At 40.3% G+C, this 25,997-nt stretch overlaps 1 protein-coding gene across 1 annotated transcript in view; it reads right to left on the bottom strand.

The window, feature by feature from the left end:
- Positions 1-25,997, bottom strand: part of ABCE1 (ATP binding cassette subfamily E member 1) — a 1,045,252-nt gene that overhangs the window by 968,989 nt on the left and 50,266 nt on the right. Inside the window, exon 3 of the mRNA XM_044062259.1 lies at positions 22,392-22,477. Coding sequence (XP_043918194.1) covers positions 22,392-22,477 — 86 coding nt within the window. The remainder of the gene's footprint in view (positions 1-22,391; positions 22,478-25,997) is intronic.

The raw sequence follows: 25,997 nt of genomic DNA, 5'->3' as shown, positions 1-25,997 counted from the left end.
ACAATGGGAGATATATGCATGTCTCCTAAATACTCAAAGTCTAGAAGATTTAAGATATTTGCTTGGAAGTTTTTACATTTACTTTATTTTTAATTTTACGTTTACTAGGACAGTCTGACTGGATACATGTCCATTTTCAGCAGAGGCCCGGGGAGAAAAGGTCCACAGACTAAAGAACAAACAAGTATGAGATTTCTACACAACAAGGTAGGCAATTTCTACATATATAGGTCTTTTTATACCAAAGTGACTTCAAAGAATTTTTAGTCAGGTAGGCAGTAAATGTTGGAGGTGTGATGGAGAAGAAAGAGGCAAGGCGTGTAATGAGTTGGCAGACTTGACTCCCTGCAGACTACTCTGCCAGAGATGCTGGGTGCGCAACTTGGTGCAACTAAGAAAATTACTTTATGAGCTATGATTTTTAGGGGCTGGAACTTGGTGTAATGATTCACGTGTACACCTATGATGCAGAATTGGAATTGCCTAGACACATACTAAGGCCCTGCCGAGTGTAATTATGGTGGCTGCCAAAAAAGCAGTTACTAGAAAATGAAAATCCAAGTCTAATCCAACTGTACTAGAAGTAATGGAGATATTAAAAGGGATAAAAACAACTGTAATTGGGATCTTTAGCAAAGGCTAGGAGCAAATGACATAGAAAACAATAGGAACAATACATGCAGAAGAGGAATAAGGTTCAAAAGACAGCAGAATCTGAATGAGCAATATAATATCTGACAATGACTGGATAGATAAAAATGTCTGCATATAAAATTATGTCAATATGGTTTGTGATGTATAATTTGCAACTAAAATTACAGACATATTTCCGTTCTCATTTATATAAATGTATGCTTGCCTATGTCATGTGTGATTTTTTTTTTTTTTTAAACAAGAGAGACAGAGAGATATGTACGCTAGCCCTGGCAAATCTGTCTCTAGCTCTGGAAACCATAACCAACTTATGATGCTTGGTAAAAGTATGCACAGAAGTCCAAGTAACTGCCTCAAAGATGGAGTTTGTATCTAATCCTTTGAGAAAAGCACTACAACCCACAATCCTGGTAGAATGAGCATTAACAGAAGAAAGGCTTTTCCCATGGAGAGAGTTGTCTTTTGGCTTATCCTGGTTAGGGGTTGTCACAGCGGATAACCGCACTGCTCACGACTGGCAGTGAAATTTTACAGTGCTGAGTTGCCAGCCTGATGCTCAACCTTCACAGAAGGCACACACGCACTCACACACCTACCTCATGTCTTTGAAGTTCAACTGACCACGGGGAGGAAATCGCCTTACAGATCCAGGAAGAAAGAGTTTTGCTTAGAAACAGCTAAACCTAAAGACCTAGGATGAAATTAAACTAAGCTGCTTCGATTTACGAATGTCTTTAGTTTTAGCTACATAAAATACAAGCTGTCTATGCAAATTCAAGGTGTGAAGAACCTTCTCACTAGCAGATTGCAGAGAAGGGAAAGTTGGCAAATGAACAGGTTGATTAAGAGCCAACTCAACCACATTATGCATAAAAGGAGGATTAGTACGAAGAGACACCCTTTCCTTAGTAAAACAGCCATAAGGGCCTCAAGCTCAAACTCTTCTGGCTGAAGTAAGGGCCAAAATAATAGACTTCCAAGTACAATGCTGCAAGGAAGTTGAAACTGCAGACTCAGAAGGAGCCGGAGTCAATTTTTCAAGAATAAAATCAAGGTCTCAGGAAGGAGGACAGGCTTCCTGGGAGGCCTAATATGAAGGACATCTTTAAAGGAATTGTTTGACCTTAAATCTAGAATGAGAGAGGATTTCACAGCAGAAATAGCTAAAAGGTGGGCTTTGACTGAAGAGTAAACCTACCCAGCATCAAGCAATTCACATAAATAAGAAAGAACCAAAGGACTTCCTACAGACAGTGGATCCACATAACGAGCAAGATACCAAACAGAAAATCTTCTATTTAGATAAATAAGGTTTCCCAGTCTCCTGAAGGACCGGAAGCACGTCCTCAGAAAAAAGGTGTCTACAAGGGATCAAAACCCCATCACCCACAGTGTCAAGTGAAGAGTGGACAAGTTGAGATGGATAAGAGATGCCTTGTCTTGTGCAAGTAGTTTCAAACTGTGAGGTAACTTGTGGTGATTGCCTTTAGCCAAGGACAGAAGAGGGACCCAATGCTGTCTGGGCCAAAAGGGAGTTACCAACAAGATTTTTGGAGAGTTTTATTTATCATGAACAGGACCCTTGGAATGAGAGGAAAGGACGGCAAAGAAACATCCCCTTCCAAGAGAAAGAGAGGGCATCCACCTTCCAAGCCGGAGGACATGAGATTCTGCTGCAGGAGAGAGGAAGCTGCCTATTTCAGAAGGGAAGCAAAAAGATCTACCAGAGGAGTACCCCAATGTCCAGAAATGGATCTCCGTGAAGCATCCATTCAGGAGTTTGCTATGGATCGTTTCAGACAAACAGTTTGCCACAATGTTCTGAAGAAATATAAACAGCCTGAAGAGTCACTTAATACTAGACAGCCAGATACCAAACTGGAAGAGCTAGTCTGCACAAGACTTTAGACAGTGTCCCCTTTGCTTGCTGATGTATCACATCGCTGTGGTATTGGTCTGTAAAGATTTTTGAGGGGACCTGGAAGGAATCAAGACTGGAAGGCCTGAAGGGTCAGAAGAAAAAAAAACATCATCTCTTTGGTCCCTTCGTCCGAAGGACCATAACAATATCAAAGGCCCCAAACCTTCAGAGGGCCAAAAGAAGTTCCCCATCCCACATCTGAGGCATCTGAAGAGCTCCTGAGAGGGGACTGAAGAATGAAAAGGAAGTTCCAGGTTGACAGTTTATGAATCCAACACTGAAGTTCTAGCTTGAGGCATGGAAGAACAGGAAAGTCAAAAGGGATGAGAATGTTGAAGCCAGACTGACTTTAGGAATCGCTGCAGCTTTCTCATATGAAGCCTGGCTAGAGGAAGCATAGGAATGGTGGACGCCATGAACCCCACAGCCCTTAGAAATTACCTGTCTAATAGGAACCAGAGGAAGAATGGACTGAAAAAATGTAAAGCACTGGGACGAGGCAGGGATGCCAGCATATGAATGGTCTGGAGCCTGCAGCAGAGAAAAACATGATCCCGAGAAGGAATTAAGAATGATTTTTGGAAATTTACTGTAAACCCAAGGCTCTGCAAGAAGCAAACAGCATAATGAAAAGTACTGAAGCAGGGTCTCTGGAGAGGAATCCTAAACAAGCAGTTCGTCCAGATAAGAAAAGATCTGTATTCCCCTCATTGTGCAGTGTGCAGAAAGTAATCATAGGAGAGAGGCATTTAGTGAAGACCCCTGGAGCAGCAGAGGCACCAAAGGCCAAAGCAGAGAACTTAAAATGCAAGGAAGAGACAGAAATGTAAACATTTCACGAAAATGGGATGAATAGAAAGAGATAGGTATCCTTGATGTCCAGACAGACTACAAAGGCCGGAGGTAAGAGAGGAAACACAGATTGAAGGGATAGCATTCAAAAGGAATTAAACTTTAAAAAGGTGTTGAACTTAGAAAGATCCAGAATGAATCTCCAGGTTCCTTCTTTCTTCTGGAATAAAATCCCTTACCCAAGAGCAGAAACTGCTTGGATGTGCCTTGAGACAAAAGGCTCTGAAGGACATCTGGAAAAAAAGGGCAGCTGTTCCTGAGGAGGTTGAGGAATGCCCAAAAAAAAAAGAGAGAGAGAGAAATCTTTCTCTTTTTTCCCTGATGAATGACTGACTGAACCAAGATGGATAGAGAAACTTGCCTTAAGATAGAGAGAGGAGGACATACAGAACCTGGTTTGTCTGGAAAAAGAAGCTTCTGAGCTGTAGGAGTCAGAGTAGGCATCAGGAGATGCCCTTCTAAGAACTTTTTTTTTACCTATGGGAGGAGGGCAAGACTAAGTACAAAGGCAGACTTGGGTAGGATAACCTCTCTGAAATTTGGAACAGGGGAAGCAAAAATATGCTTTAATTCCTGCAAAGCCTTACCCTGCTCCTGAAGAGACTTAAAAAGCTCAGCAGCTACAGAACCAAAAAGATTTTTATTGCCAAGAGGAGCATCCATCAATATAGCCTTATCAGGCAAAGGCTGAAGTTGAAGCCAGGAATAACGCCTGAACACAGAACCAAAAGCAGCAGCTCTAGAACAGGCATCAGCTGGGTCATAACCACATTTAATGGAAAGGTGAGCCACTTGAGAACAGGACCCCAGCAAAGAGAAGGCTGAAGCTTTCCCCTTAGAATCTGGAAAAGGCTGAAATAGCTTGAAAGGCCTGTGACAGGAGGGCAAACACATACCTGGTCATATGGGTCTGACAATTCATATTCCAAAACGCAAGGGTAGCAGCAGTGTACACCCTTTTTCCAAACTTTCCATGGCCCTACTGTCCTTGTCAGAGGGAAGCAGTTTAAAGGCAGGCACAAGCTTGGAAGGCTTATCAGAAGAAACAGAAACATCAAAGAGGTGCTTGTAAAGAAATTTACAATCAGGCACCTCATCAAACATGCCATGGTTTTTAGGAGCAGGGGTCTGGGAATCAACAGCAGAAACCTGGGTGCAGTACCATTTAAATTCCATTATACAAGAGATGGTAACCACAAAATTCCATTATACAACAGATGGTAACCACAAAAGAAATCTCCTCAAAAGGAGAACATGGGCTAATAGAATCTTCTTCCTCAGAACCATAATTCAAGGGAGAGAGAATCTGGGAGGAATAGGCCAAAGGCACTTCATCAAAATCTAATTCCTCTTCAGAAGAGCCCTGTTCCCTGAGCCTCGTAAGAGTAGCAGAGGACCAAGGTAGGCAAGAACAGAAACTCCATGAGGGAGTTTCAAAGCCATAAAAGCATTAAATAACCCCTGTATAAAATCCTACCATTAATACTTAGGGTACCTAGGAGCAAGGGAAATATTGTTTGTCTTCTGTTTTATCTTTAAAGGGATGTCAGCACTAATCAGTGAAGTGGGAATCTCCTCCCTAACAAGAATCTAACCACCACTTGGCCCTTCGGATATTATCAGTTGCGGTTCCACCAATACATCTGAAATAGACATCTTCACAGCCTCTGTGGACATGTGAAAAGCCGGATCCATACAAGCCTCTGTAGTGGTCTTGCCACAGGAATCAGAGGGACAAGCTGGGCAATCCTCCAGGCATTCACCAGCCTCAAGAGAGATGTCTGGGGAAGGTGATACAGCAGTAGAATCTGACCCAACTTTTTCTTAGCAGATGGTTGACCCTCGGGCCAGGACGACTCCACTCTTGTACCCTGCTCCAACAATTTAAGATGTTGGTTTTCTAGGTAGATGGATAAGGAGGAGAGACTACTATAAAATGATTTAAGGACAAATGCCCGACAAATAGGGCACGACATATGGTCGCAAGAAGCATCCAAACAAAACAAACACTGCTTGTGACAGTCCTTATGGGAAATCTGTCTCCCACACTGGCATTTTCCCATTCTGGATGACATGTAACCTTACAACAAACAGTAAAAAGAAAAAAAAGGGGGGGGGGGACTTTACTGGTTACCAAGCCATTTTAGTTGACAAAGGAGTGTTCAGACAGACTTTTGAGCAGATTGGTGACAAAGTAGTTCTGAGGAAGATACATCTGTACGGCATCTTTATGCCCTACGCCATGAGTGGTGAGCATATGTGTGTGATGTACGATGTCCCTATAACATCCTAAGGGTTTGGTACACAGGCTGGATGTCAGGCTACCCTTGACAGAGGACCCCTAATGTACGGAATACTGGGGACCCCTAATGTACGGAATACTGCAACAGTGATATGGAAGGACATCAAGATTTCATTAGATATATAAATGGGACTACTGATTTCCTGTCCTTTACAGGAAAATGGTGCACTGACCAAATAAAGTTTTGAGACGTGTTGCTACTGACAGAAGGACAACACATAGAAACACAGCTATAAAGGAAGGAATGCAGGAGGAACACATTGTTGCATCGTACTAGCATGCATCCTCCGCACATTTATAAGAACATGGTTAAGGGTCAAATGTTGAGAGTGTCTAGACTCACGAGTAATGACAATGACCAAGAATACTATAGATATGTTACAGAATGAGTTTCAAGTAAGAGGATATAAACAAAGCGAGACAGCGATGCTGGAACATAGAAACAATGGGAAAAGAGATACTATAGGAAAGCCATTCATACATAGGAGAAATGGTGATGAAGACGTCCAAGCAAGATCAAACAATACAGTGAAGTTTAATAAAATAGTTATACCATACAGCAACAATAATGTAAGAATTAGAGATATTTTTCAGAGAAATTGGAATATTCTTACAGCAGATACTAAGATAGAGCAAATAGTAGGACCGAGGCAGAGTTATACCTACAAGAACACAAAAATTCTGAAAAGGATGTTATGTTATGAGAATACTAAGTCAACAACAGATATTTCTGATAGGAAAGGCACCTTCCCATGCAAGTCATGTAATCAGTGCAGTTACATGTCAGGCAGGGATTACTTCATACATCCAGATATAGGATGGAGACACAATTTTAATTTTTATGCGGACTGTAAAAGCAGGGATGTAATATATATATAGCTACTTGCACATCCTGCAGTAGTTTCTACGTAGGTAAGACAAACAGGACACTACGTGAGAGAGAGTACGAGAACATCTATAAGCAATTAGCAAAGAAGATGAGAGCAATGCCATAGCCAAACATGTCCTCATCCTTGGAACCACACACAGCTTTAAGTTTACTATTGCAGAAATAGTTAAGAGGAATGACAGGTTGGGAAATCACAGAAATGACAGAACAAAGAGAAGCTAGATGGATAATGAAGCTACAGGCTGATAAATCTGTTGATTTGAATGAGAGTTTCTCTCAAGCCAGTTTTAGCAGCCAGAGACTGTCAGCACTAGACATTATATATCTATCTATATATCTATATATATCTATATCTATATATATCTATATCTATATCTATATATATCTATATATATCTATATATATCTATATCTATATCTATATATATCTATATATCTATATATATAAACATCTATATATATATATATATATATATATATATATATATATATATATATATATATCTATATATAAACATCCATATCATATATGTGTGTGTGTGTGTGTATATGTAATCCATATATATATATATATATCTATATATATATAAACATCCATATATAAATATATATATCTATTAATATATATAATATATACATATACACATACATATACACACACACACACACACACACACAAACATATATACAAACATATATACATCTATATATAAACATATATACATCTATAGTCATTGTCAATTACTTGTGTATATAAAGAGAATTTTATTTTATTTTAAGTCATTAGTGTGGAGTTTTTAGATAGTTATATAGAAAGACTCACATTTTCACAATGTTTGTTTATAATGATTTCATATTTACATATGACAAAAACAGTTGTCATTTCATATATAATACTAACACTTCCTTAGTAATTCTTAATTGATAACATATACTGATTGGTCAGGCTGTCAATGTGTGTAGATTTAACAGTCAACGTTTGTTTCTTTTTATCAACAGTCTGAAGAAGCATTTGTTATAAATGTGAAAGCGCCGTTTTTCATGTGATCAGATCGCCTGTTTTTATATCTGGAGTATATTAAACGGTTTACTTTTATTTGCTGTCTCAGCAGGAATTATTTTGTTGATACACAGCTTTGCCGTTCTGGGACACTAACCTTGTGAGTGGGGTTTTTTTGTGTTGTACATCTTCTTACTCAACCTCAACATAGTTCTGCTAACCTTGTCCGAGATCAGCAGCTATGTAGAAGGTAAAAGCTTAGAGGGCTTATCAGAAGCAATTACAAAACTGGCCAGCACCTTGGTGAAACCAAGACTATTTTACTGTGGCAACTCCAAAAGCTATTGTAGCTATAACAAAGCAGTAAACCTAGTTTCGGCATCCATATGCCTTCCTCAGTGAACATAACACAAAAATGTTTCATTTAAATACACATCACATTTCCATTAATAATTAATTAGAATTACTCATTAAGACCAGGTCTAAACAATCCCCCTAGTCTAATGATCAAATTACATTCTTTAGTATTTAAAGTGCCAACCCATTTTGCCCTGTCTATTCCCTTTTAGGTCAATAATAAAAAGTAAACCGTGCTGTAGTATGTTGTAAAGTGTGTTTAAATAATGAGCTGGAAGCTCTTTTGTTACAGATATTGATAAGATGTTCAGAGACCCTCACCTGCACAGAGCTAGACGTTTGGCCCACATAAAATGCCGAGCAAGAACTGGCTAAATAAATAATCCAGTCTGTGCTGCAATTCCCAAAGAATGGAATGTCATAAATCCTGGAAGTATTTGCACTGGTAAAGCTTAGATTTAGACATTTTGACAGGCTAAACAATGACCACAGGGGAAACAACCCTTAAGTAGATCTCTAAATAAGGTAGTTTGTGATGAGAATGGGTTGGCACTCTATTTTAAATACTAAATAACGTAATTGGAGGAAGGCATATGGATGCCAAAACCGGTTTGACTGATTTGTTATAGCTACAGTAGTTATAGTAGCTTTTGGAGTTGCCACAATAAAATAAGGTATTTTGGTTTCACCAAAGTGCTGGCCAGTTTTGTGATTGCTTTGGGTGATGTGGGCCTTTGCACCAGCCGTACTTGCGGTTCCTGTGTGTGTATCTGGCTTATCAGAAGCAACAGAAATAAAAGGTCAGCAAAGGGTCACTTGTAAAGCAATTTGCAATCCTCATCCACCTTATAAAATCTATCAGGTTTCTTAGGAGCAGGTGGTAAAGAGTCAGAAAGCTACAGAAAAGGTGTCTAGCAAGGCAGCAAAAACAGGAGGGGCAGGAGAAGGCTTGGGAGACCATCTGAAGGAGTTCATAATACTTGTGCTGGACATCTGAGACCCGGGTACAGTCACACAAACTCCATCATACAGAAAACTACCACCAAAAGAAACTTCCTCAAAATGAGGATCAAAACTAATAAAAAAAACTAACATTCTTCCTCAGCAAAACCATAGTTCAAGAGAGGGAATCTGGAAAGAACAGGTAAAGGATTCTTCAGAATCCACATCCTCAGAGGAAACCTGCTCCCTAGGCCTCTTACGAGGAATAGACAACTAAAGGGGAACAGAACAGAGACCCCCTGGGGAGGCTTCAAAGCCATAAGGGCATTAAACAAACCCAGAGTGAAATCCTGCCATTCACATTGAGGATTCTTGGGAGCAGGAGAAAGTTTTCAGCTTCTTTTTCAAGGGGACAGCAGCCATAACGTTCTTAGGAGGCTCGGACCCATGACAACACTAAGTGTATTGGGAATCTCCACTCTTAACATGGATTTGTGGAACTGCCCCACCCCCCCCAGTCCTTTGTAAATAAAAATCAGCCACAGTTCCCTCTGAACATCAGAAATGGACGCCTGCATAGCCTCTGCGGACGTGCGAGAAGCTAGATTCATGCCAGCCTCAAGACAGTCACAGCAGAGGAATCAGACTGAAAATATGGGCAGTCCTCTTGGCCTTCACCAGCCTCGAGAGAGACATCCAGTGAAGACAGTACAGCTGAAGAACTTGACAGTTTTCTTGCCCTTCTTTGTAGATGGCTGACCCTCAGGCCGGGAAGATTCCTTATGGTACCCTTAGCCAGCAATTTAAGATGCTGACTTTCCAAGTAAATGGCTAAGAGGAGTGACAACTACACAGAGTATTTAGAACAAACGCTTGGCAAATAGGTACCTCGCATGACCATACGTCGTGTCCTAAGCAAAGCAAACACTACTCGTGATAGTCCTTATGGGAACTCTGTCTCCCACACAGACATTTCCCCTTTTTGGATGACATGAAACCAACCACCACAAATAAAAAGGAGAAGAAAAAACCCCAATGGAGCACTTATCTGAAAAATGGCTTGGTAACCAGTAGACGAATGAGCACTCAGACCAATGATTGAAGACTGTGTTCTGTCAGCAAAGTTGTTATGAGGATGATACGTCATCTTTATGGACACATCATTTTGAATTTGGGCACCATCACAAACAGGTTTAGGAAAGAAAGATCCAAAACTAAACCTAAAGAATTTTCTTTCGTTGAGGCTATCAACATCCTCAAATAAAATCCCCTCCCCACTTGGGAAGGAGGGGCTGGCTATCACTCCTTGGCACAGAACGGGATGAACAGGCAGGAGAAAAAACATCTGATCTGCAGGATGAAGAATGATCCATGGAAAGTAGGCATTCCCTCCCACTGCCATCTGTAAACTTGAATGATTTTCAGAACCCATTTGTCTAAAACAATCTGTTGGCAGAGATAAAAAGAGATTCAGACTTTATGGAAAAGAAAGAGGGCAAGTGTGGGAGGGGGTCACAAGGTCTCTTGAACAGTCATTCAGACCGGTTGGAATTCTGTGGCAATTGTTTATTTTTTTTTAAATTGGATAAGAAAAAATCCCTTGTACAATTTGGAAAACGAGGGTTGAACACTCAGATTTCCTGGATCAGCTTTCTCCTTTCATCACACTTTATAATCACCTTTGCAGAAATGGGGCCAAAACACAATCTCTATCCAAGGGAAAATGTAAAATCTCATTTTTAACATCTGGGAGGTTCTTAGAGTGCAACCAAACCAAACTTGAGAGTACCAGGGGCATAACCCTGGAAGTATCAGAGTCCAACACACACTGGAAACCCGAGTAGTGAACAATGCAGTAAGAGACTTTTAAAAGAAGATTTTTCTTTACAAGAAACTGCAGAAAAACATTCCTCGTACTTTCACAATGTGTCAGAATAAACTAACATACGACTCTTCTTTTTTGGCTTTTCCCGGTTAGGGATCGCCACAGCGGATCATCTGTCTGCTCATGATTGGCAGTGGAGTTTTATGGTGTCGAGTTGCCAGCCCAGCGCCCAACCTTTCACAGAAGGCAACACACGCACACACACACACACACACACACACACACACACACACACACACACCTAGGACCAATTTAGTGTCCAATCTACCTACAGCAGGTCTTTGGGATGTGGGAGGAAACCTGAGCACCCGGAGAAAACCCACACGACCACAGGGAGGACATGCAGACTCCGCACAGAAGGCACCCTAGCAGAGGATCGAACCGGAGAGCCTCTTGCTGTGAGGCGGCAACGCTAACCGCTGCACCACATATGACCCTGATAATTTAAAATTCAAGAATTTAAAGCTCCAGAAGTATACACTTTTTTTTGCCATACCCTTCAATAATTTTACTATCCTTTTTAGGCAGAGAAGAACTGGAATTAACCAAGTGCTTAGCAGCAGAGTAAACTACGGCTACATCTGCTGGGACAAGTTTGGTAATAATGCATAAAAAAATTAAATGACTGAGAAGCTTTATAGATCCTGCCTTTTTAGGGACAGCTGGCAGACTTATCAGGAAAATTGCAGGTAGTAAGACATCCTCTAAAACAGACAAGACAAATGTGTGTAGGTTCTGGAAAATCCTTATGCAACAACTCATAGTATTTTTGGAAGGACTGGAAAACCTCCGTGTTCTCCCACTGAAAACATGAACAATCGGGTCTCACAGAAAGACCCCCCCAGGGAGAATCAAAAAAAGAGGGCTCTCCTCAGAGTCTGAATCAGAAATTGGAGGACAAAACCCTGAATCCGTCTCTGCACCTTCCTGTTCAGAACAGATTCTTGAAACTCTTCAGTAAAGGAGGCATCCCTCTTTTTATACAGCAAACTACTCTAAAAAGGACCAACTGCCAGAATCAAACCCTGAGCCAGTCCCAATAAACTACTTCTATCCAAAGTAATTTAAGGAGTAGATACACGCTTGGTTTTCTGTTCTTTTTTGACAGGAAAGATGGGGTAACCCTTTTACTAATGGCAGATGCTGCTGCCCCAGGGAAAGGAACAGCACTGATACAACATAGGAAACCTTTTTTCCATCTCCCAGAACTGATGAAAGTGGCTCTCCACTGCCCACTGAGGGGACTCCAACAGCTGCAGGGGATGAAGCTAACCCCTGGTCCACTGTGGCTGGTGGTGCTACACCAAAGGGATCCAGGTTAAAAGATGAGTGGTCTTAAGTACAAATGACCACAGCAGTCACCCACCTGCAGTGGAGGCAAACTGCTAGCCTGCTGTGGTAGAAAGACTGTTTGGCTCAACATTTTCCAAATAGGACATTAAGGGCCAGGGAGTTACAAGCTACCTCTGTCTATAAAAGATATGGGTGCCAGACCAGTGTATATTTCCTACTCCCCATCCACTGGTTTAGGCTACACTAAAATTGGGTAACAGATGAGCTCTGCTTCATATGGATAGGAAACCTGTTCCATAAGAGGGCAGTCTAGTCAGAGACAAAATTCAGGTCCTTAGACATTATAGTTCCTAGTATTATGATTTCTGAATATGCAGGACATAAGTGTGAGGTTTGCGGATGCCCTGCAAGCCAGGCATAGATCACCCCTCAGCAATCTATAGGAGACTGAGTAGAAGGAAAGGGCTTTAAGGTCCTCTGTGCAAGGCAAGTTTATTAAGCCTTGTATTATTTTTGTAAGGAACCTCTGAAGTTGCTCTAGTTGCTGCACATGGCTGGTCAGGTACAAACCAAAGAGAGCATTGTACTCTACAACTGGTCTTATAAGGGCAGAGTACAGTGGGCAGTAGGACAATGATCTCTTTGGTCCTAGATGTCATGCCCTTACTTATAACTTGCACAACATAAAAGGATTTACTCACCACTGGGGCCACGTGGTGGTTTAAGGTAAGGCTACTATCTACATGCATTCACAGATCCCTGACCACTGTGTTGACTCTCTGGGGCATATTATCAACATGGAATTTAGCCAGGATGATTGACTTCCGAAAGAGTACAATTCTGCACTTCTTGGCACTCAGCTCCAAGACCATGGCTTTGGCAATACCTGTTAGATGGAGAGAGGCCTTCTTGAAGAATGCTAGTGTCTGCAGACAAGTTAATGATTATCCCCAGCTTGCAATCATTTGCAAACTTACTCTGTCATAAACCTTCAGCATTTACTTCCACTTCACAGAAATATATGCCAAAAAGGAGCAGGCCCTGTACAGAGCCCTGGGAGGACTCCATTAGAAACTAGACTCACCTATTTTGACCTCCTGGGGCCCATCAGTGAGCCAGTTGGCTATCCAGCAATTGATAAGAGCTTATACTTAAATTTAGTCAGCTTGTCTACAATTCCTGAGTGCGGCAATGTAGAAAAAGCCCTGGACAGATCAAGGTAAGATGTGTGCAGTCTTGCCTGCATCCATTGCTTTGGTGACCCTCTCAAAAAGGTTCACCTGATTTAATAGTCATGGCCTTGCTTTAACAAAGCAGTACTGTGATGGATCCGGTATTTGCAGGCCTGTAGTTACTTGGATAGGTGGCTGGACCTCCTTTGTTCAGGGAGATGAGTGTAGCCATCTTCTTTTCAAAACATGATTGCAGGCTCCAGTTGAAAAGTGATTCAAGTGGACCAGAGAGGTCATCTTTCATGCTATTTAGTAAACATCCTGGAATGTTATCAGGGCCCATCAGTACAGTGGTTCTGGCCATGGAAAGTGCACTGAAGACCTATTCCCTAGTAATGGTTGGCAGAATGTGGCATGTTGCATTTCTGCTGAACTATTGGTGGGAAGCAAGTGGCGAAATATGAGCTGAACCTGTGAGCCGAAAGTTTAGCAACAGCCTCCGGTAAAGTGTAGGAGATCTTGTTTACAAAAAGTTCTGCACATTGCTGCATTATTTTCTTTGTGGTATGAACACAGCTGTAGAAAACGTTGTGGTTGTCCTTTGCCTGAGAAGCTATTTTTTCTTCAAATTTAGCCTATGAAGTATTAATTAGCCCTTTTTGCTACCTGTTTAGATCAGTTTGGAGATTTTAGTTCCAAGGCCAAGACGAAAATTATGCATATATTCTGCGTAAAACAGGCAACTAATACCAGTAAAAAACTACTAGTCCACAAATGTTATATTTTCTCTGTCAAAAAAACAGTAAAAAGCACTTTCAAACACTATGGCAGCCCCACAATGAAAAAATAAACAATTTCTCCACACAAAACATTTCATAAGTAAGTTAGCACTACTTTTAAAATGACAAATGATGAGTGCTCTATTTAAAAGTAAGTCAATATCTTTCCTGAAAAATAATAAATCACTAAAAGAAAAAATATGGAAGTGGAAGGCTTTTTCCAAAAAAGGGAGCCCAGCTAAAGAAAGCACATGCTGGCTTTCGATCCTCACAAGCCTCAGGAGTGTTCTCTTTGGCAGCAGGAAAGCACAGAAGGGCTTTGTGCCCAAATTTTTGTCTTGGTCAGCTCAGCTCACGCTGCTTAACAATTAGGGCATGTGGAAAGTACCCTGAAGGTTTGGGAGCTGGCTGGTTGTTACATCTTTGGCAGAATATAACCCATACAGCTAAGGCTACTGCAACAGTGGTCAATATGAAGAACAAAGTTACATTAACAGTTCCGCCTGCTAAGGAAAGTTCCTCTTAATATTATACTACTCTACTACACAACTTGGATGCTTGCCTACTACGAACAACCAGGAGAGAAATTTTCATGTCCCCCCCCCACATCAACATTTACCATCATGTTAACTTGCTAGCCACACACCACTGAACACAACTAGAGGCAGTTCTCAATAAACACTATAGCCAACACTAAAACCAGCTACATTAATAGTTTCTTCTTTCAATTACATAAAGCAGTTATGACTTTCAATAATACGAAACAATATCAAAAAGTGTAGGTTCCCTTTTCTTGCCAAACAAAAATGGTAACAATCTTAAGGGTTGGAACTTTGCCAATTTTGGCAAAAAAAAAAAAAAAGGAAAAGCAAAAATGCTTTATTACACTAACACACACACAAAAAAACATTATAACCAATACAAAACATTATTCTTTTTAACAACGTGAAAAGAAAAACACCATTGCTATTTAAAAGAAACAGAAGCAATGCAACAAAAAACATTATAACCAATACAAAACATTATTCTTTTTAACAACGTGAAAAGAAAAACACCATTGCTATTTAAAAGAAACAGAAGCAATGCAACCAAAAGGAAGAGACTTCCACTTCCCACTACCTACAGACTTTGGGAAAAGTGATCCACACACAAGGACATGGGGTAAAATATTTTCTTCCAGCTAGCATCTAGCCTTCAATAACAAACTTGGCAATCAAATTTGCTTTGGCTGCACCGATTTACTTTGCCAATATAACAGTTCCAATTCTTTCCAGTTTTCCTTTTTTGTTACTAACTTTGAAAAGCCCAGCAGACGTAACAGTACTGGTTCAAGGACGTGGCCAATGGGAAAAATTTACAGTTTTCGAACACACACTTTATTTGCAAAACCGTAAGCGGGTCCACATTTTTAGCCAAGAACAACTACAAAATGTCAGGTAATGAAAGAGAACAAACTCGTAAGGAGAAAAACACTGGTGGTTTCAGAATAAAACATCCACATGCCCTTGTAGGTGTTTATGGTTAACTGCCCACAGTCACAACACACGTCTGATAAAGTAAAATTATAAGTATACTTCACATACCTTTGCATGTAGTTTTTGTACAACACTAAGAAATTAAGAGAAGCATCAATACCAATATTGGTTCTGTACTAGGTATCGCATCCTCAAGGTCTAAGAAAAACAAACAAATGGGCTGCTAACCCAATTTGCCGCACTGTGCCATCCATGGCTCCTCTCTTCAGCTTCCTACCCAGGTTAGTCAGATTTCTGTGCACACAGTACAACGGTACGGGGACAGCTCTGTCATGTCTGAAGTAATGTCTCTCAGTCAAAATATCCCCACACCTGCCATGGGACCAACCTTGCTAAACCATACAGTGCTGAGTCTACAGCTTGCTTAGCTGCTGCAATCAAGACTGCTTATTGGTTAGCTTAGATTTCCACTGTTATCAGTGCAGTGTGAGCAACCACATGTTCAACTTACTAGTTGGATTTGCTTTCTATTGGTACAGATCAATTACCATTAAGTCGACCCCCTCCCCACACACGTTTTGCATGACTTTTCATCCATGTAAAATTTTCCACCTGGGAGCCAAATGTTGAGACCTATGAATATTGCACAACTCTAAAGAGGAGGCATTCCTCATTTACCACCATTATTTTCACAGTTGCACATTTCACAAAGTGTGCCACGGTTAAAATAGGTTCATAGACAAGTATGAGGCTGTCTTGGTGGCCACTAAGCCCAGTTAATTTCCTTTGGTGAGAATTAAACCCTGTACTTATTTGTAAGGTAAACACTTTAAATCACTATGCCAAGTCCCAAGGGTTTTACAAGACTAGTTGGAGGAATAGGCTTCTAACAGTACACTTCCAACCTAGAACAACTTGCTACTATAGGTCAAAATATTTACTTTGACTATCTTTAAGATTAGTCTTTATGGTAGACACATTTGTACAAGGATTACCATGTAAACTCCTGCTCAATTTGGAAGGTAAGCAGTATTAAATGTTTGATAAGGATGACCAGAATTTTAAGTTTGTCTGCTTAAAATGTCTGTATGGCTAGTCATCTTATAGTCCATGTGATCGCTAGTCTAGCACTATTCATTTGCGCCTATATTCCATGTGAAAAGCAGACGACAGTGACACCCTATCTCCATTCGTACAACTGTCCATAATACAGCTACAGCTTCACAATCTCTACCTACCGAGTGCCATCTACCCCTCTCCACTACTTTCTCCATTTTCCTTTTACCTAGACCTCCTTAATACTCCTTCCTCCTATAAAATTACTTAACTGTCTCTTACTCTACTTTCAGCCGATTCCATCTAGCTAAACTATAATAAGCTTGACTGACATTAGCTAACATTTTCCTTTATTTTGCAAAACGTCATATCACTATGATCTATGTATTACATCTTCATAAACTGTCATATCATTATTAGTCTATGTACGTATATTATGTAAACCTTGTATAACTGCCTTCTACTCATTCTGTAGAATGGAGCACTTCTCCCTGAGCCTCCACTGAAAATGGGACTTGTGGCCTGTTGGACCTTCCTAGTAAGCAAAAGCAATAAAGTAAAGTTTCCCTTCAGGAACAGCTAGAAAGTAAATCTATGAACCACACACGAACTTCCAGTCCTTCTGCTACATTTTTGCAGAAAACAGCTTCCTGATAAGGCGATTATTCCCAAAGCCCAACTGCCTTCTTTAGAGGAATCCTAGAGTTACAAGTCAATCTATAATTCTCATGCATTCTTGAAAAGTCTGTGCTCAAGACTCTTGCTTGCGAGTACCATTTCATTAATATCAATTTTGTGCAGCTCCAGCCAAAGCTCCTAAAGCCATTGTCTCAGGCCTATCCAGCAATGGGTAACTGGAGTGAAGAACCAGCAAACTGTCCAAACCATTTGTCTTTCAGTTGCCAACAAAACCTAGCGGACAGTCTGAGCGGCTGGTAATGTTCTACAGCTCCTGTAAATTTTCTAAACCAGAAACTGAATTCAACTTCTCCCCCCTATTTCTCTCTGCAACACACTACAGGAGACCAAACCATTGCTCAAAGCTACCTCCAGCCTACATCCCAGGACATGGTATTAAAGGAAAGCCTTTCCTGTCATTCTCAAAAGGCAATTTCTGCTCTGCTCAATGAAGCTTGCTTTTTGTTTTACTACATAAAGGATAAAGCCCACAATGTTAAGACCTGGGTGAAGCACGAAGGCTCTCCAGAAAGCCATCAATCCACTGAAGGACCATTTTTCCCCCTAGAACTCGGCCTCATTCCAATGTTTTTCTAACAAAGCTTTCTTGAGGTACACTCCTTTTCAGGACCCATCCACATTCATACATTCACTTTCTTGGCAGAACCTTTTACCTTGTCTAGACTGATCACTCCTGCAGACACTGGTCATGTCACATGTAATAGAGGAGGCTAGGCACTCTCACAGGCTATTCAGCATCTGTTAGCAGTACTTTATCAACGCAATGAAAACATACTCCAAGGAGGAAATGAACCACATCTCAGAAAACATGAACATGGCAAAAGGTAATGCCGTACAAATTACGCTTGTAGCAACACCTGAGTACACTGTCTGCCCTTCCCCCATAAAGGCAAACAGGCACTAGGACACTGGGCTGATGAGCAAAGAACAACAAGGTCAATAACTGCTTCATATTCTCATACAAGTCCTACGTCCCGACTGCAAGCCACCATCTAAAACAAAGGATCTAGCCTAGGGAAGAAGTGTTTCCCCAGCAATCCAGCATGAAGTACAGAAAGTCGCCTCAAATCGGATTCTAATTGAAATACCGATGGCAAACAGTAAATGGGATGACTATGGCAAAGAGAGATGTAGTAGTGAAGGAAATAAATGTCAGAATAATAAGTTCAGGGATTTGAAAAAACAAGATGGAAGACAACACAAACTATATGGATGACTGAGCCCCCTACAGAGTATGAGCCAGAGACAAAATGTGCTCAAGGTCTTTGCACACAGACCTGGCTCCAGTACTATAAGATCTAAGCAAATACTCATCAGGGTGGAAATATATGAGATGAAGGCACACTTGCTGATTACAGTTCAGATGCCAGGAAAAATATCCATGGTTGGAGACGATAATGTGTTTCAGAGAATGATTCAGGCAGAAAGGAGCACTGATTCAGAGAACTATTACAAAATGCAAAGCAAAAAGATCAGTTTTGTTATACTGTACACTTCTTAATGCCTTTTTTAAACACAGAGGGCCATAAACAGAACCCAAGCAGGTGGTTATAAATCAAACATAAAAGGGATGCCGACATGGGAAGAAAGTGTGACAAAGACCAATATGAATGACTGCTGGAATTTACTGGAGAAAATTAGCAAAGAAGTCAAGGTATCAGGAGCACATATATACACACAGGGAAAGTAACAGAATAGGATGAGGTCAAGCAGAAGTCTTGACTGTGGGTTAGAGACCAGCTTCCCCAGCAGGGATTAAAGTACAGGTAAAAAAAAAGTATGGGGGGGGGGAGGCTGCTAAGTGAAAGACCAGTTCTGGTAACATTTGTAGTTGCATCTAGAACATAAGATGCTCTTAAATGAAGACCAGGAAGACTTATAAAATATTGAAGAACTAAAATCAGAGGAGGCTAGAAAAGACTGGGAAGAGAATGAAAAGGCAATTTACAAAGAGGAGTGAAGACACATCTGTATGGCTCCCAAGTATGTAGCAAAACCTAGAAGTTGCAAGATTATTGCTTGGAAGTGTTGAATAAGTATTTAATACCCTATTGCAGGCTTCAGAAAACTTTTCTTCAGGTAGACAGCAAATGCAGGAGATGTGATAAAAGTAACTGAGAACACATTCTGGGAAACCTAAGATGATGAGATTTTAAAATTTCCTTAAAGTACTAAAGTACTATAGCAGAAAATATGGGGGAAGCAAAGGGTTGTAGTTGGGATATAGGATGTGAACTGCTTAGACATAGTAAGGTATTACAACTTTTAATGCTACTGGCTGACAGAAGCACAATTACTAGAAAACAGAAATAAAAATAAAAAAAACTGTAAATGAAGCAATGAATAGTATTAAGGAGATGAAAGAACCGGAGATAGAATCTTTAGAAAAGGAAATTAGCAAATTACAAAACTAAATGAAATATTTGGGAACAAAACACACAGAATGATGTTCAGGAGGAGTAAGGTTTAACAGAAGGTAGGAATTAAGCAATTTATGTAATGCTAAAGTGAATGCCAACTGTTTGTTCTTTCGGCTTTTCCCGTTTAGGGGTCGCCACAGTACAACTCCAGTCCGCTAACGATTGGCAGTAGATTTTTATGGTGCAGAGGTGCCAGCTCAACGCCCAACCTTCAACGAAGGCACGCCCATTCTACGCATGTCTTTCAGACTCCACTCGACCGCGGGGAAGACATGCAAACTCCACAGAGAAGGCGCTCCAGCCAAGAAAAGAAGGGGAGAACCTCTTGCTGCGAGACAACAATGCTACCGCTGCACCACCACGGCTTCCAACTGTTAAAACATGTATAATGCATAAAACCCTGAACTTAAATGATACTATGGTTTGTTTTCTTTTATATTAGTGTACGTGTACCTGTGCCATTGTTAATACATCTTAATGTTTTGAAAAAAGTGTTTAAAAAAATTCCTTTTTCTTTTTTTTTTTAAAAAGTAGCAGAAGTACTTGCTGTAGCCTTTAAAAAGCCAACCTACACAGACAAGTGGTTCTGCCAACCATCTGTACAGGAATAACTAACTTTCCTACTTGTAGTTCCTTCTGCAATGTGATTATCTCTACCATTCATTTCTGTTTAACAGACTTGTTTGCTTAGTATCAAGGCAACTGCCAAGTCTATCTCATCAAAATACAGGGAAGGTGCTCACTGCTAAACTTTAATATGCAAGCATCAATTTCTTATGTTTAAACTTGTACCAAGTTCTAACTTCTGTCTAGTTCATTATTGCCAAGTCTATTTTTTTCTGTGAAGTGCATGCCGATTATGCTAAAAAGATATCTAGGGGGGGGGGGGGGGGGAGAGAAAGTTATGCACCAGAATGGAGCTTTAACAGACCAGAACAAATGTTAACAACTCCCAACAGAAATGGAAAGGTTGGGTCCCAAACTAAGCACTAAAATCTGCCTTAGCAAATGACAGTGGCAGAAACAAAATTGAAACAAACATCTATTTCTGCCTGCTGTCTGTTCCTGTTAAATATCCCCAGGTTTCTGTAACAAACTTGGGAACTTGCTAGAACAGGATTTGTGGTTGCATGTATTTTCTGAAGGATATGAAAAAGTCTGAGGAATGCCATTTGAGAGTTCGATCCTCAGTGGTTTGTCTGAAAACCACAGATTTTAGGAGGAACAAACCAAAAATATGATGCAAAAATCTGGATGTGCTGCAAAAATCTGGATAACTGAGAAGAGTGAAAGTGTAAATGTAAATGTGACACAGCATTACACTGGCTTTTTGACAGCGTCTGTAAACTGTTTTATGGCTCTGAAAGCTAGCAATTCGCAATTTTCCCAGTTTCTCAGTAACTAGTAGTGCATGGAACAGGTAAAGCTCCAGCACTACAAAGAATTAGGATTGCTCTCAAGGTGAATTTCTTTGCGTCCATGCCTCAAACACATAAGTGGGATAGGACTGGCAAACAGACCATAATCCTTTATGCAATGCATGGAGTGTGGTAATTATGCTACGATATTCAGAAAGACAAATCAGTTAAGCAGTACTACAGCACGAGACCAGCTCTTAACAGACGTTAAGCTCACCCTGCTTAATTTGTTAAGGCTAGGCCATCAAATCTGCCAGCACTGACCAGCAAAGACAGCAGCAGAATAAAAAAAGAATTTATGACCTTCCTCTTTGAAACCTGGTCAAAATACTTAACCCCCTCCCCCAGTAACTCCATGGAGTAGATAAAGCTCCATGCCCTATAAAAGAATTAATGATCGGGTCTCTGATCATAACCTTTAATTGTGTCTGCAACATGGATGCCAAGATTCAATTCTTGTTCTTTGCTCTCCAAGTAAATTTCTTGGCTTCCAATTCTCAAACACAAGTTATGATAGGTGACCTGATCAGAATCCTCTACATTAGAGTTTTACTCCTCATGTGTGAGGCACATACAAATCAATCTACAAAGTGCTGGAGACAATATTACCAATAACTGCCATTTTGAAACAAATAAAATATAAACAAACAAATCTAAGGGAAATACTTCCAGTAAATAACTTCTACCATATTCCGATCTTACCAAAAGCTATATGCCAGCCTGCATGCATACTGTTAGTCATATCTGCAATACAAACATTAAAAACAGTTTAGTTATTACTTTAGGTGGCATAGGAAAAATTCTAAGAATTAGAAGGGACATTTTCCTTTCTCCAAGCTGAGGGCTGAGCTAGTGTATTAATAACCTATAAAAAGAAAGCAAGCAAAGCTACATTCCTTACTAGGAAGGGGACTAAACAGCATGCTGCCTCACTGCGTGATCAATCATGGGAGAAGGTCACATCAACTGGCATAATGGCAATGCTGTTGTCTCATTGCTAGTGGTCAACAGTACACATCTAAGTTCAAAAACAGAACATGGCCATCGATGGAGACAGCCTCACTGGATGTGGTGACAGATATGAATAGCATCCTCTAACACTGCAGGCCAGGTGAAAGATGCGTGTCAGATTTAACTATACTATTTTTTTTTTTTTTGGGAGTGATTGCTGTGGCCCAAAACTCAGGTGTACAGCAGGAGGGAATGTATTCAACAGCAGCAAAAATTTCTTTCATTCACATATACTATAAGCAATCTAGGACATGTACTGTGAACTACCTTAACGCAAATACCACAACCAATGCAAAGGGTTTCTGAAATCCATGCGATCTTGCTCTGTGGTGTAACTTCTATACATAATTTTCCTGTAAGAAAATGAAACAGTTTTACTTCATCAGTACTAAAAAACAGTTTTACTTAATCAGTACTAAAAAAAAAAGGCAATGAGTGAAACAGCAACTTGGCATCATACAGTTAAGCACAAACATTTCACAACACTAGCTAACTTTAGAATAACCATGGGATGCACTTAAGTTTAATACTGCACTCACATAATGTCTTATGCATTTCTACTCGTATACATCTTGATAGGGTTCATAAGCTGGAAAGCAGTGCCTATAAACATTGCATACCATGACTTATCTGTGTTAGTTGTGTCTGTGCAAATCTCTTTCCTGGGCCATGGCTGAAGAGTCCATTTGAGATCAAGCCGGTTAACAAAACAACACACAAACTAATTTAATCCTTCAAAAATGTTCACTCAGGAAAGCCTACCCTATACAGTCTTGCTTTCATACCAGTCCTGTCCGAGAACAGTTTTATAAAAGGGAGTTCTGGTAGCTAGTAGGCCAGTAAATATGAAGAGGATTTCCCCAACAATTTAATACTAGTAATCTGAAAACTCCAAGAATTCAGACCTATGCTCGTCCACCCAAAACAACAGTAGTTTCCTCAAAAGTTAAACAAAACTGGTTCCTTTTTCACAGCAACAAACTGCTTACTTTAAAGAAGTGAAATCTTTCACTCTACATGCTTAAGATCACCTATTTTTAATGAAATTTGCAAAACTGTAAACTAACACTACACAGCAACTATCAACTGACTGACGAGAGATCAGTGCATGCCACCAAAAACGAAATACCCCGAAAAGGCAAAATCTGCCCAAAGTGCTTTGGTCCTTGAAAACAGCCCTTTCCACAAGTCAGTCTAAAAGACATCCGAGCAGTTATCTTTTGGCAAACCATTATGGATACTGTAACACAAGAAAGGATGATAGTTGCCTGCAAAGCAGCTATGACTTGGGAGGATATTAAGAAAATTAAGCTGTAGTAAAGACCTGATGGATTTAAATGTCCCTGTAAGAGGACAGCCTCTCACCTCAATGGACATAATCATCAACTGCTATAACCAGATAATAAACGCCACTGCATGAATCACATACTAGGCAGTATTCTAAAAGATGAAACTAGGCCACAGTTGTGGAAAGGCATACATATGCCTTGTTAGTTTTGGTCAGTGTTTACCTTTTCAAAAATGTAACACCATGATAAATTCTAAAGCAATATGTCGAACAGTCTCCACTCTACATTTTTTGGGGTTTAGCCTTCAGAAAATCAATTGAAGTAACGTCTCTTAGAATGTAAATAAACAGTGAGGGAGTATATGTCACAATGCGCACAAAGCTGCCATAGTGACTACTAATTAAATCAAAACAGTAGCTATGTAAACTTTTAAGAGAAGCTTAAAGGACAACAATGGGATATTCAAGCAGATTGCTCAACCTACTGCCTCTTTAGTTGATAATGCCCACAGCTTTAAAAACTCACTCAACTGTTTTACCTCTTAGGCTTGCCAATTTTCCGTACTGTTTTACTTTCACTTTGAAAACCAAGTTGAAAATCCTCTAGCTGGCTCTTAAATGATGATGTCATATCTGCCAGAGCTCTTACTTTAGGGGGGGAAACGTCCTCGTAACTACAGCAACACAAGTCTCACTTCTGTCGATTGTCTAACAGATTTATGTGAAATCTTTTGAAGGAGTGTTCAGTTCTGTGATTTGGGAGGCTGCATTTTTGAAGCCAGTAATCATTTTATGATAAATCTATCAATCTAGAATGGAAAGTGTTAAAGGACCACTACGGGCAAATGATGAAGAAAACATATATTTTTTATCTTGTCATGATTTACTACACCTCCCAAAGCTGCCTTCAGCAAAATAAGTACTCATTCCTAATTTTATTTTGTTTTTACTCTTGTCTGCCCTCATGGGGGCAGACATGGTGATTCCTTTGGAAAGCTAAATCTGTCCTATAATGCAGACTGTGAGGACAAATAGCCCTACCATTTGTTGTCAGACTAGACTTCCATTCACTTACAATGGAACTCCTGAAAAAACTGCCAAGTTTGAGAGTCTGCAGCTCATGTGTCATTGACTGGTATGTGCTGAGTTTTACAAATGTTGTTCCTACTGATGTACTACACATTCACAGAAAGAAACTTGCAAAAGTGTCAACAAATTACTGAGATAAAAAAGACTTTTCACAAGGAGCAGTTTTGCAAGTTTCAGTTCCTGGCCAGGTTACTCCTCCCATCTCCCCTCCTTCAGTGGGCTACAGTCTCACATTTCCAGCTTTGCTAGATTCAACTATTTAGTCAGCTTTGCATGACAATAGAAATAAAAATAGCCTGGTGTGCCACTAAAACTGTTCCCTTGTATGTCTCTTCACTTCTGAATAGCATTTCCCAAGAATAAAAAAAGCAAACTCATCGGTCCAGAGTTTAGGCCGGTCTATCCATTTTTAAAATGTGCACAGTAAAATATTCAACTTGTAATGCATTTTGGCTGCTGACATGGTTATCTTTACATAGTTATTCTCTTATAGTATAACCTGAACTTATGGTATTTAATGATAAATTTTACAACAATTCTCAGTTTCTTAACAATGACCTCCCAAGCCTCTGATGTGACCTAGTACTTTCTTACTATTGCTTTATGTAGTTTGTCTTAGTTGTATATTTGTAGGGTGTTTCTCATCCTCTCAGCAGACTCCTGGAGAAGCATATACTTGTACAGAAAGAGTACCAGCAGCTGTAGCAGTGATACCACACTCCAAAACAATGCACTGAAACATAGTACTGACAAACACAAGGGAATGTATATGTCTGAATCAAGCAGTGATGAAATTGCTAGGGACTTCACTGAGCAGAATTTTACTCTTTATTTCTCCATTTCATAATGCATAACATTCGCACCACACTTACAAAGGCACATCTCCACCTTCCACAAACACAGCAACCCACACCCACACAACTGCTACAGTTTCTCCCTTCAGTTATTGCAAGCCAAGAACAACACTATTTAATAAGGATACCTACCAGACAAGTCTGCATAGCGCACTTGGTCTACCTGCATCATTGCAGCCCCCCCCCCAGCAACTGCAACATTGCCAGATAAAACCACTGCTATGGTCCGGTTTCTCCCTACCGTTATTGTAAGCCAAGAATAACACTTTTTAATAAGGATACCTACCAGACAAGTCTGCATAGCACACTTGGTCTACCTGCATCATTGCAGCTCGCCCCCCCCCCCCCCCCCCCAGCAACTGCAACATTGCCAGATAAAACCACTGCTATGGTCCGGTTTCCCCCTACCATTATTGCAAGCCATGAATAACACTTTTTTAATAAGGATACCTACCAGCCAAGTCTGCATAGCGCATCATTGCAGCTTGGGCCCCCCCCCCCCCTCGCAACTGCAACATTGCCAGATAAAACCACTGTTATGGTCCGGTTTCCCCCTACCATTATTGCAAGCCATGAATAACACTTTTTTATAAGGATACCTACCAGACAAGTCTGCATAGCACACTTTGTCTACCTGCATCA

This window comes from Protopterus annectens, chromosome 2.part1, assembly GCF_019279795.1.
Source record: "Protopterus annectens isolate FY-2018-M chromosome 2.part1, PAN1.0, whole genome shotgun sequence".
Classification (NCBI taxonomy): domain Eukaryota; kingdom Metazoa; phylum Chordata; order Ceratodontiformes; family Protopteridae; genus Protopterus; species Protopterus annectens.
This window is presented reverse-complemented; position numbering and strand designations above follow the sequence as displayed.